The 12,191-nt window shown below is 45.5% G+C and overlaps 1 protein-coding gene across 3 annotated transcripts in view; it reads left to right on the top strand.

Annotated features, from left to right (window-relative positions):
• Positions 1-1,968: 1,968 nt before the first annotated feature.
• The window catches only part of LDLRAD3 (low density lipoprotein receptor class A domain containing 3), an 88,641-nt gene continuing 78,418 nt past the window's right edge, over positions 1,969-12,191 (top strand). For 2 of the 3 annotated variants that reach the window (XM_065683182.1, XM_065683183.1), the window contains exon 1: positions 1,969-2,068. In XM_065683182.1, coding sequence (XP_065539254.1) covers positions 2,035-2,068 — 34 coding nt within the window. In that variant the 5' untranslated portion in view covers positions 1,969-2,034. Of the gene's footprint in view, positions 2,069-2,697; positions 2,777-12,191 lie in introns of those variants that run through there. The other variant, XM_065683184.1, reaches the window with a different exon arrangement.

Genomic DNA, 12,191 nt, shown 5'->3' on the forward strand with positions numbered 1-12,191 from the left:
TTGTTACATTTCCTTTACTGTGTATACAAGACATCAGGGTGAGACAACACCAAAAGTTTTGTGAAAAGATATTAAATTCCCACATATTCCCATAAAAGAGGGCTTTCATGATGTGTTTTTGTCATGACCTGGAGCAAAAGAGGGGCACCCTACTTTTAAAATAGGTGTTAAACCAGAGACATGAGTTAAACTCAGACCTTCAGGTGACATGGACACCATGTCCACTACAGAGGTAGTGTAACATTTTACTTTAGCTGGAGATTTACATGCATAATGTAGTTTTATGGCATTTTCTTGAATTACAGCAGATTGTCATCATCAAGACATATAATTTTCACTTTTGTTATTTATTTTTTGATCGTCTCCAAGGGATGTCTTTTAGCAGGTTCTAAACTGCTGTGGTCCTGCTTGGGGATATGTATTGATCTGGGGATTCATTTATTGACTATCTACTGCCAAATAATCTGTTTGCTTGTCCTCATCTACTTTAGATTCTGGAAGCAGTATGGAAATTTCACACACTGCCCATTACACTGCTGGAAAATATCGATATGCTAATTGTCCAGGAGATGATCAGAAGACCAAGGAACAGCATAACCATCTTGCTGCTCTACATGCTGCCTAGGATTACTTATTTTGAAATCTTTGGCTGAAAATGTTGACATGTTAGGTAATGAATAAAAGTCACATCATAGAATCATAGAATGGTTTGGGTTAGAAGGGACCTTAAAGATCATCATCAAAGACACAAATCTTTTTAAAAACCTTTATGAATTATAAAAAACCCCCCACAAAACCACCTGCAAATGCAGTGGATTTCCATTAAGTCCCTCCAGAAAACAAAAGTATTCAGAAGCTTAAGAATAATAAAGCTGTGACCTGAATGGTGAGAGGTGCGGGGTGAGGGAGCTTGCAAACAAGAATGCTATTTGGCTTTGTAGCTAGAGAACTGTTAACTACAGAACTCCCTAATTTATAGGTATATTTATGAACATGTACAATGGAAAGGATGCTTTTTTTTTTTTTGCAGGTTCTCCTACTTTGCAGCTGAATGCGCTTGTGTATGTCCCTGCTGCCCCACAGAACAGGATGAAAAGGTAAAACAGGAGTGGGAACTTTCTACCAGCAGTTCTGATTTTTGAACTTTGTCCTTTGTAACAGAGCAGGTGAATTAGAAATTTGCTCGGCTTGGGCAAGGAATCTGGGGATCCCATCCCTAAGAGGGGCTGACAAGAAACCGGGAGAGGAGCTTTTACCAGGGGCAGGTAGGCATAGGACAAGGGGAAATTTAGATGAGATCCTAGGCAGAAGTTCTTCATCCCCTGTGAGGGTGGTGAGGCCCTGGCACAGGTTGCCCAGAGAAGCTGTGGTTGCCCCATCCCTGGCAGTGTTCAAGGCCAGGTTGGATGGGGCTTGGAGCAACCTGGCCTAGTGGAAGGTGCCCTGTCCATGGCAGGGGGTTGGAACTGGATGAGCTTTAAGGTGCCTTCCAACTCCAGCTGTTCTGTGATTCTGTGATTCCTGAAGCTACAGCCTGTCTGCAGGGGTGCAGCCCTGACCCTAACTCTTCCGGGGCCCACTCAAGGCCTCCTGCGTGCTACTACACATCAAGCCCGCTGTGTGACATGCTGATGCCACCACAACCCGCCACCACCCTCAAAGCTGGCTGTCGGTGCCCGATGGGCAAAACATGCGACAAAGAGGAGGCCGCTCTCCGTGGCTTTCCGCGGCGCGTGTGCGGCCAGCGAGGCCTGCAGCCCCCGCAGGATCTCCGGGCAGGACACCGAGGCCTATCCCCCCGCCGACTACGCAGCGGGGTCCAGGCGCAGTCCCGAGCAGAGCCGACCCGGCGCCGGGCCGGGGCGGTGGCAGCAGGCGTCCACGGCCGTGCCGCGGGGCGGGGCGGGGCGGCGGCGGGCACCACCCTCGGTCCCTCCCCCGGCCTCCCACCGCCCACCGGCCGCCAGCTCCGTCGGGGACGAAGTGGCGGAACGGAGGAGTTCCGAAGTTTGCGGAGCAGCCGGCGCGGGGGCCATGTGGCTGCTGTGGTTGCTGCTGGGCTCGGCGGGTGAGTGCGAGCGGGGACGGCAGCCCGGGAGCCGCGGCGGGGGCGTGCTCCGCTCGGCGGAGGAGGGCTCCGGGCCTCCCGCCCTCCTTTCTCCCGCCTCCCCTCGGCGGCTCCCTGCGAGCAGGGCCGGGGGCGCCGCCGACCTCTCCTCCCCTTCCCATGGCTGCTCTCCCCTCCCATGGCGGGCCGGACGCGGGGCTCGCTGTGTGGGCCGGGCTGGGCCTGGCCGCGGCGGGCGGAGACCCTCCCCTCCCTCCCCTCAGGGCGGTCTCGGGGCCCCCGCTGTGGGGTGTGTGGGGTAAGCGTGAGGCGGGGCACCCGGCGGGAGGGTTCCGATGCGTCGGGGCCAGGCTTGGGCATCAAAGCGGCCGAGGGGCCGCGGCCCCGCTGGTACGGCCCGGGCCGGCCGATGCGAGCCCCCTTCTCTTTGCCGAGGCCTTCCCGGGGTGGAGGAGGCCGGGGCGGGCTCGGGCAGACGCACCGCCGGGCTCTGTGCACCGAAGGAAGCTCTCGGGTCCTGCTTGGCTTTACTTGGCGTCTTCATGGGGCATTTCCTACTTTTTATTAATACTCAGCATGGAGAAACTGTTCCCCCCCCCCGGCCGGCATGTCTGTCAAAGCCAGCGAGTTGATGATGTTTTGTGCAGCTCTGCTGCAGGTGTGAATTATTCCTGCAACATGATCTTAGCGGGCGCCTTTCCAGGCAGTGTAAGTAGCCTTGCTGCATGCTGCTGGGGCTGCTTCCGAATCGCGCCGTGGCGATGGAGTGATGACATGCAGTGGGTACAACTGATTATCAAGTTCCATTTCTTTCTTCTTTTTCGAAGAGTGTTTGTTGTCATGAGGAGCTGACAAGTATCGTAGTTGCAGTGGTAAAAGTTTGTAGAAGTGTGTAGAAGGATAGGAAGGAAGAGAAGCACAATAGGGCTTGTGATGTTTTGAAATTAACTAAGTACAAACGAAAGCAGCAACGTTCATAAGTCTTGTGTAGGTTTGTCTCTTTGCAACACTACTTCAGCAGTTCCTTCTTCTGGAAAGCTTCAGGCCCAGCTCAGGTTTGTTTATCTGGATTGTGTTGCCTTCTTCCTCATTAATTTGCATTTACTGCTGCCAAAACTTTACCTAATTATTCATAACAAGGTGTAGTTTCCATGTGTTGCATATATTTGCTTGTAATATCACCCTTAGATTCACATGGAGGGTTCCATGCTGCAAGATACTGATCTTCACATGGGAAGATTTCCCAGCCACCCACACTGGTGTTCCTGGTCCACCTTGGCCTGGGGGCAGTGACCAAGAAGACCTGCTTCTCATCTGGAAGTTAGTACTTCAGCTTTTTGACTACAAGCTGCCCTTCTTGCATAAGAGTTACCCTGCAGTTATTTAACGAGAGGCTCTAGCTTATTTTGGGGCAGATTCAAAGAGCTTTTCAAGCCCGTTAGTTTTTTTGTTTGTTTTTGTTGTTGTTGTTGTTTGGTTTTGGGTTTTGTTTTTGGTTTTTTTTTTTTTTTTTAATTCTGTTTTTCTTGTGAAGAATAAAGTATGGGATCTTCGGGGATTTCTTTTTTAAATGTTGCTTCCTTTGTAGATTTTGGCAGCCCTGCAAGCTTCCCATAGGGCAAATTAGCTTGTCTCTGCCTGGCCTTCACTCTGTTTTGAATTTTAATTCTGATAACTCCTGAAAATATTTCTTTTCCTGTTGAATCTTTTCTTGGGTACAGATGGGAAACCTTGAAACCCTGGTGATTGATTTCAGCTAATAGAAAATAACCACTGTGTAGTGTCTCTGTGTCTAAACAGTTCTGCTAGGTGCAGTAGTCTTGTGTTGGTGAAGATTTGGAAGGCAAAGTATTGATCATTGATCTTTTGTTTCCATCTTTACTCCTAATATTATTACTGGATCAATTAGTGCTTTTGATTCTGAAAGACTTTATCTGCATGGGAAAGTTTTTATAGTGTGAAATTATGGTTCAAGGCCAGGTTGGCTGGGAGATGAGCCATAACGGGGGTAAATTTTAATGGATACTGGGAATGGCTTTAAACTGACAGAGGAGAGATTTAGATTAGATACACAGAAGAAGCTCTTCCCTGTGAAGGTGGTGAGGCCCTGGCACAGGTTGCCCAGAGAAGCTGTGGCTGCCCCATCCCTGGCAGTGTTCAAGGCCAGGCTGGACCAGGCTTGGAGCAACCTGGTCTAGTGGGTGGTGTCCCTGCCTCTGGCAGGGTTGGAACAGGATGAGCTTTAAGGTCCTTTCCAACCCAGAACAGTCTTTGATTCTATAATTCTGGTTTGATTTCGGTTTGTAATTGCAACTGATAATCAATCAGAAAGAGACTATTGATCTGAAGCTTTATCTTGAGCTCCCTGATACACTGGCTTTCCTTTTCCAGTTCCTGCCTCATTTCAGGTCTCCTCGAGGGTATGTGCACACCCAGTCTCTTTCACCAGCAAGTGCCCAGGCAGATGAAAGCAGGTTGTGCCCAGTGCTGATCCACTCCTGCTGCCCTGCCTGTGCCATCCTCTGACCCAGCTCCCAGTGGTTCCCAGTTCATTTGGCTCAGTGTCAGCCCAGGAGTTCCTGAACGTAGGTTAGGTCCTGCGAGGATTCCAGTTACCAGCTTAGGCTGTAACAATGTTATTGAGTAAGTTAATGTGGAAGAGGGTTTGTAAGTTAGAAAACAGGCATCTATGTTTATCATCTTCCACAGTTTGTATTACTTCAATAATAAAAGCTGATCTACACACAGTTATAGTGGGTCTAGGGAAGGATTGCTTCAGAGAACTTCCAGTACGTTATAGCTGAATAAACCAATGAAATGTAAACAGTCCCTAAAAGAAAAATGGACTCTCTGTAATTCTGATTATCACTGTGCTTTATCTTCTATTCAAGGAAACCTGAATCTACTGAATATATTTGAATACAGTTTTATGTATTTTTTTTCTTCAACCTGTATAACCTGCATTCAGGAGTGAAATGATGGCAGGAGTCACAAATATTTAGCTAAATGAACTGCTTTTTAAAAGTATGATTGCAAAGTGAGCGCAAAAGGAAGACTACTTTCTTATGAGAAATACAAAACTTCCTGTTTGAATTGTGAAATAGGTCTTAAAAATGGCAGCTTTCAACTGGCTGAAGAGTCAAAGTGTGCTCAGTGCAGCACTGGAATTCCTGAATGTGGTCCCCAAGATGTCACAGCTCAGTGGAAGGACCTTTCTGAGCCAAATGTGCAGTGTATATATTATACCTTTTAACTTGCTCTGTGTTCAGGGAAGACTTTTGCGTCTTGTTCTTTAGCCTTTTGGTCTAATAATGTTGGACTCAGGACCCTCTTCCACAGGCAGCATAAACATGCAGGGTCACACATGCAATTTTGTCACAATTTGTCAGTCCATCTCAAATACTGTCAAAAAAAAAAAAACCAACAAAACAAAAAGAAGCATCCCCAAAATCAAGCTGGGGTAGGAACTGCTTGAAGAGTAACATTGCCATGTTCATCTGCATTGTGTAATGTCTGCTAGCTGTAAACTTCCACATGCTACCAGTGAAGTAGTATTTCCTTGCATGGGACTTCATTTGTACTAACATTCAGAGATACTACTTTTCATGGAGGTTTTCAAGCAAAGACATTCTACATACTGCATGGAAGAGCACTGCTGAGCATTGCCCTGATCTACTGTGCAAGCAGAGAACAAGAAATCCACTCACTACTTGGAGAACTGCATCTGTCCTGTTTATACTCTAGGTCTATTTTGTATTTTTGATGCAATTTTCTGAAAAACTTTTAAACTGGGTCTAGTGCTCTATAACCAGTGTTTATCTCTCTCGGCACACAAGCCAGCAGTGGGCTTGTGTAGCACGTCAGTGTGTTGGCAACAGACAAGGATTCTTGTAGCGCCTTTGGCAAGTCAAGAAACTTCCGGTGTGGCAAAGTAGTGGGAGAAACAGGTGATACACAGCCAGCCAACTCCGACCTGGGCTGCATCACCAGCAGGTCGAGGGAGAAGATTCTCCCCCTCTGCTCTGGTGAGAACCCCCTTCAGTCCTATTCCAGCTCTGGGGCCCCCAACAGAAGAGGGATGTGGAGCTGTTGGGGCGAGTCCAGAGGAGGCCACAAAGATACTTTAAGGGCTGGAGCACCTCTGCTATGGGGACAGGCTGAGAGAGCTGGGCTTGTTCAGCCTGAAGAAGAGAAGGCTCTGGGGAGATCCTAGAGCAGCTTCCAGTGCCTAAAGGGGCTCACAAGAAATCTGGAGAGGAGCTTTTGACAAGGGCCTGTAGTGACAGGAAAAAGAGCGAATTACTTTAAACTGACTTAAAACTGATTAGATCTTGGGCAGAAGTTTTTCCCTGTGAGGGTGGTAAGGCCCTGGCACAGGTTGCCCAGAGAAGCTGTGGCTGCCCCATCCCTGGCAGTGTTCAAGGCCAGGTTGGACGGGGCTTGGAGCAACCTGGTCTAGTAGAAGGTGTCCCTGCCCATGGTGGGGGGTTGAAGCTGGATGAGCTTTAAGGTCCCTTCCACCCTAAACCAGTCTTTGATTCTGTGGTTTGCTGAAGATGTAGGTCTGTCAGCAGTCATAATGAGAACAACTGGGAAGTACTAACCTTAGTGCAAAGCTCCACATCCATGCTGGAGAGAATGTTTGGGATTTCTCACGGGAGCCAGCACCTGCAGACAGGTTCTTTCAGGATGAATTTCTAGTTATCTGGTTTGATGTTTGATGCTGTTGTCAGATTTTACTCTTGCAGCGTCCTTTTTGATGCAGGGACTGAAATAAGCATATGGTGATTTTGTGGGTATCATGTAAACTTCAGGGATTTTGAGTAGTGTCAGGGAAAGAGATGTCTCCTTGGCTAGGCTTCCATAGGTTTCTGTTGCTCCTTGGGTGTTTGAAGTTTCAGGGATTAGGAGCTTCCAGTTGCCCATCCCACTTGGGATAATTCTGCCACAACAATAACCTGCAGTTGTTGAGGGGTGGGAGGGTGAAAGAGTGATTGCAGTGTTGCAGTCACATGATGTGATAGGAGGTGGAGATGGCTAGCTCTAAAACAGGTTGTAAAAATGCACCTTTTGTTCAAATGTGAAATGAAGCGTTACAAACTTACAGTCAGCATTGGCTGATGCAGTGGGAGACTAGCAAGCTCCATACTTCTTTGGATGCAAAAATGTCCTTGTGATAATGTTTATCCTACTTCCATTTGTGTGCCGACTATCTCCCAGGTGAGGAACAAAATGGCTCTCTTTGCTGTAAAGCTGGTGGACTGTAGTGTGAAATGTGCTGTGATGATTTTAGTGCTATTTTGCTATCTTGTCCATTGGGGCAGCTAATGATGAGTTTTCGGATGCCCTGTATACTGTTACTGTTCAGTTGTCCCACCTGCTGCAACCTGGAGCTGTGTATGCCCTACCTTTGGTAGAAGGCACACTGCGGTAATTATTTAAACTGGCATTTTCAGGGCTTGAACTTGAAAGCAGTTGTGAGCAGGTGGGTTTTGGAGGTGAGGTGGGAGAAAGATCTTGTGTTTCAATAGTTGGTTTTGGGTTTGGGCATTTTTATCTTTTCAAGTATTAAAGCAGAAGAGATCTTGCAATCTTCTGCTCTGCAAGATCTTGTAACAGGATATGCCAAGACGCAGAATGGAATATTTCAAGTAAAACCAGTTTTAATGATATATTTTAAGCTATCTCTAAAGTGAAACATTTAATGACAGGCTGCCTTTTGCCTGAAATGTAAGTAGATCATGGCTGAAGGTAATTGTAGAGTCAGCCATTAGTATAATGAGTTTATCATTAATTTACTGACTGCTGGAGAATTTTTGAGGGGGAGCTCATATGTGTTAAAAAAACCCGCAACAGTCCAAAACACAAGCCAACAACAAAGATAAAAATTTAAACGAATAGCTTAAGAAAAACAAAGTCAACAAACTTTGCTGACACCCCTGCAGAAAGCATTTAATTAACTAAATTAGTCTGTCTCATAATGAAACTGTTATTTTATATGATTGGTGGAAATTTACATTTGCTGTGGACTGAGTGTGTATCTAGATACTTGTTTCTCTGACACGTACAGACTTGTTAAGCTGCAGGAACTTGATTGTGTGCTTGAGTGTCTTTTTTTTTATGCAGCCTCTTGTACTAGTAAAACTGCCAGGGCATAAGGCAGTTTAAGTCAACTTTACGTTGCATGCAGGGTTGTCTAGTGGGACAGAAAAGCCTTACTAAGGGAGGAGATGGTGTAATGCTAATTGGTTTTCATGTGAGTTTTAATTTGCATGTGGGAAATGTGGAGGCAGTGAGGAGGTTTCTAAATGTCACTCTGCTCGTTCTTGTCCTCAGCTGCTTGTGCAGGTATCCCCATTTGATTGCAAAGGAGCTTGTGGAATTGGATAACTAATTTAGTTGCACTTCATAGAAATAAGTCCTCTTAGAAAAGTTGAGAGAAAAAGTAGGTAGTTTCTGTTAGTGTTGAAGGGCTGGAGAATCTTGTGGCTGGGTAATCAAAGGGGCCCAGATGAACAAAATCAAAGTGGAAGCAGTTTGTGGGAGGGTGGCTGATGAGAACTTTCTCCTCCGATCCTCAGGCCTTCTTTCTGCCATGGCCTGGGCAGCTGTGAACTTGGGCACAATTAAAACATATCAAGCAAAGCTGTTTTTTGGATATGAGCAAATGGTTGTGAAAGTTGCTGTGCCACAGAGTGTGACATGTCACAGTGAACAGGGAGCTGAGGCAATGAGGGGAAGGTGATGTTGCCATGAAACTTGTCTAAAATGATCTCTGTACCATGAGTCTTTATCATGCTGTGTGATCCTTTATTTGGGGGTTACAGTCATCATTTTGGGGGCTGGAACCAGCTGATCTTTAAGGTCTTGTCCAACCCAAGCATTCTGTGATTTAGGATTAGGGGCTAATGAACTTGTACCAAATCTGGGGAGGTTCTGATATTGTGTCCTTTTAGCCAGGAGGTTTCAGTTATTTTAAAACAGATATAGTATCTCTCAGACAGCCTGTAAGCCTTAATTTATTAAAGGTCAGGAAGTGTGTAAGTGGAATATGGCTGAAGTGTGCTATGCTGTTATGAAATAGTTTTTTTTAGTAGGACCAACAATATATTTTTTCAGTTTTCAGTGCTGTATTTTGTGGACTTGTCTCTTAGCACTGATCTATCACTTCACTTGTGAAGGAGCCAAATGACACAGCTCCAGACAGAACACATCTGCCGGCCACATCTGTGTCAGCTCAGTGCTTGTACTCTGATGGGCAAAGCTGGTCAGGGTCTTTGTGTGCTGCAGGATGTACTCCAGGTTGTGTTACTGATCAGCAGCATGACTTCAGGCAAGATCTCTTTCTTTCCTCGCTCTAGTCATTTCCCTTTTACCTGTTTAATCAGGGGGTTTTGGACATCAACTTTCTTCCCATCTTTCTTTCACACTATTAGCACTACCCTAATTTTAGTCAAGAGCTGTATGTTACAAATGACGGGCATATCTTTCTACAATTCAAAATAGTTCTTTACTTTGAAGAAATGTTTTTGATATGATTTTTTTTTTTCTTCTCAAGCATTCCTGTTTTTTCTTGGTTTTGTCGGTGTTGCAGTAAAGTCATGAAGATTCTTCAAACAGAGGAGTTTCAGGTTTAGAAAAATGTGAAATGTGATATAGACACACCAATGGATGTAATTCTGACAATCTATGTGAATGTTACTCCCTCCTCCCCACCTTTCGTAAGGCAGGGCAAGATTTGGCACCTTGTAGTTGTGTTGCTTGTGCAGGGTGCTCTTCACAGGTAACACATGCTGTATTGAGCCTGCGACCTAGTGGCTGCTTCACAGGTGATGTGGCTGTTGCCCACACATGGCCTTAGAAGGTGATACTTCAGCTGGTGTTTTTGAGTTTGGAGGCTGCAAAGACAGTCTTGGGCTTTGTGTTCTGCTACTGTTTTCCTGATGCAAGAGTAAGTTATGTCAAGGGCTATTAAATGTTTCTGCTGGACTATTAGTTTAGCTAAAATTCTGCAGCTAAAAATAGCACTATTTCTCAGATTGTGGATCCCTTTCTTGTCAAATTCAGACTTCTTTCCCTTCCTTTCTTTCCCTGTATCCTTGTTCTTTTGTTCAGAAGCTGAATGCTAATGACTTAGTCTTCAATAAATTGGTCAGTGTGAAGAAGAGGAGGCTCTGGGGAGCCCTTACAGAAGCTTCCGGAGCCTAAAGGGGTTGACAAGAAAGCTTGAGAGGGGCTTTTGGCAAGGGCATGTAGTGACAGGACAAGGGAGAATGGTTTTAAACTCTCAGAGGGGAGATTTAGATATTAGGAAGAAGTGGAATTTGTGCTGTAGCTGGTTTTGGAAGGTGGTGTTCGGGTACAGCAGACTACTAGGGACTTGGTATCCCTAGGTTCTTGGTAGAGTTTCACAAGTGAATTGTGCATCGTGAGCAAGTTACTCAGTTTCTAGGGGATCAGTTATGATGTACAGTCAATATTTTTGCTTGACACACAATTGAAGGTGTGCATGTATGTCTAAATAATTTGTGAATATGGGCATTGTTAGGGAATGCTATAAAATATGCTAGAGCAGTTCCTTGTGTTGTTTAACATGCAGACTAGCCCTGCTTTGCTTCACCTGCCAAAACACATCAGCTCTTCATGAACAGATAAATTGGTGGAGTCAGCACTTAAGACCTCCAAAGGAAGCACATTTCAGTTAGTGAACTCCAAAGGCAAAATAACTCTTCTAAGTTGCTAACTGGTGTCCTGTCAACAGCGTAAGGTATTCCTGTGGCTGGGGCCAAAACTGTAGTCATAAGAGCTGGGTAGAACTGCACACTACTAAAACACTGGGCTGCATCACGAGAAGTGTGACCAGCAGGTTGAGCGAGGTGATCCTGCCCTTCTACACTGCCCTGGTGAGAGCCCCCCTGCACTGCTGCGTCCAGCTCTGGGAACAACAGCAGAAGAGGGATGTGGAGCTGTTGGAGTGAGTCTATAGGGGGCCATAAAGATGCTCCAAGGGGTAGAGCACCTCTGCTCTGGAGACAGGCTTAGAGAGTTGGGCATGTTCAGCCTGGAGAAGAGAAGTCTCTGAGGAGAACTTAGAGCAGATCTAAGGGAAGGTGTTTGGAGCTAGATGAGCCTTAAGGTCCCTTCCAACCCAAACCATTCTAGACATACAGTCTAACTGGAACCCGAAGCACATGTATTTTGTGTTGAGAACTGTGGTTCTCCAGAAGAGTTAGGGGCTCTAATGCTGATTTTGGGGATGGGAGGACTAAATCTTCCATGATCCGAACCACAATAAGAAACATGTCTTATCAAGGACTTGGCACATGTAGAACAGTCTTCTGCTTTGCTTGTTAGAGTCAGTGGAAAGGCAATACAGATGCTGAGATAAAGACCTGCTCTGGCTGGCAACAATACCAACTGCCATGGTGAAATCCTGGAGTCTGGAAGAACTGTACTTGCTGCCCAGTCAGTTTTTAAAAGACTTAAGTTGTTAAACTAATTATACATAATTGAGAATTGGCTAGGGAGCAGTAGCAGTGTGTTTGTGGGGACTGTTGTCTATTCCAACTCAAAATAGACTTTTTTCTTTTTTTTTTTTTTTCTTTAACCAAGCTTTTGAAAGGTGGAAAGAATGAAGCTGGAGGGGGAAAAAATGATCCTTGTGGCTGATGTTAGTCCCATCTCTTAATAAAATGCTGGATGAGTTTCACATACCTGATTGTGAGTGAAATAAAAGCCTATATTGAGTTAATATTTTTTTTTTTAAATTGCAACAAACCAAACAACGTAAAACAGCAAGAAAAACACCCAAATCCCCAAGCAAACAATAAACCACCAACCCATTGTGAACTTTTAAATTAACAGAACATTCACTTTGCCATGTAATCAAGGTTCTGCATGTTAAACTTGCCCTTCATTAGATGAAGTACTGTTGAATTCTGATTTACAGTTTCAGACATTTCTGTTTGCTAGCCCTTTCTTAAAAGGTGAGGCATTTTTGATCTTGTGAATGTGTTGGCTTTGAGTATCAGCAAACGTGAAGGTAAGAAAAAAGTGAAGCCATGTAATACTTCAGCCTATGAGCGCTCAATCGACAAGCATTTGTTCTTCTACAGTTGGTGGA

Source organism: Lathamus discolor, chromosome 6, assembly GCF_037157495.1.
Source record: "Lathamus discolor isolate bLatDis1 chromosome 6, bLatDis1.hap1, whole genome shotgun sequence".
Classification (NCBI taxonomy): domain Eukaryota; kingdom Metazoa; phylum Chordata; class Aves; order Psittaciformes; family Psittacidae; genus Lathamus; species Lathamus discolor.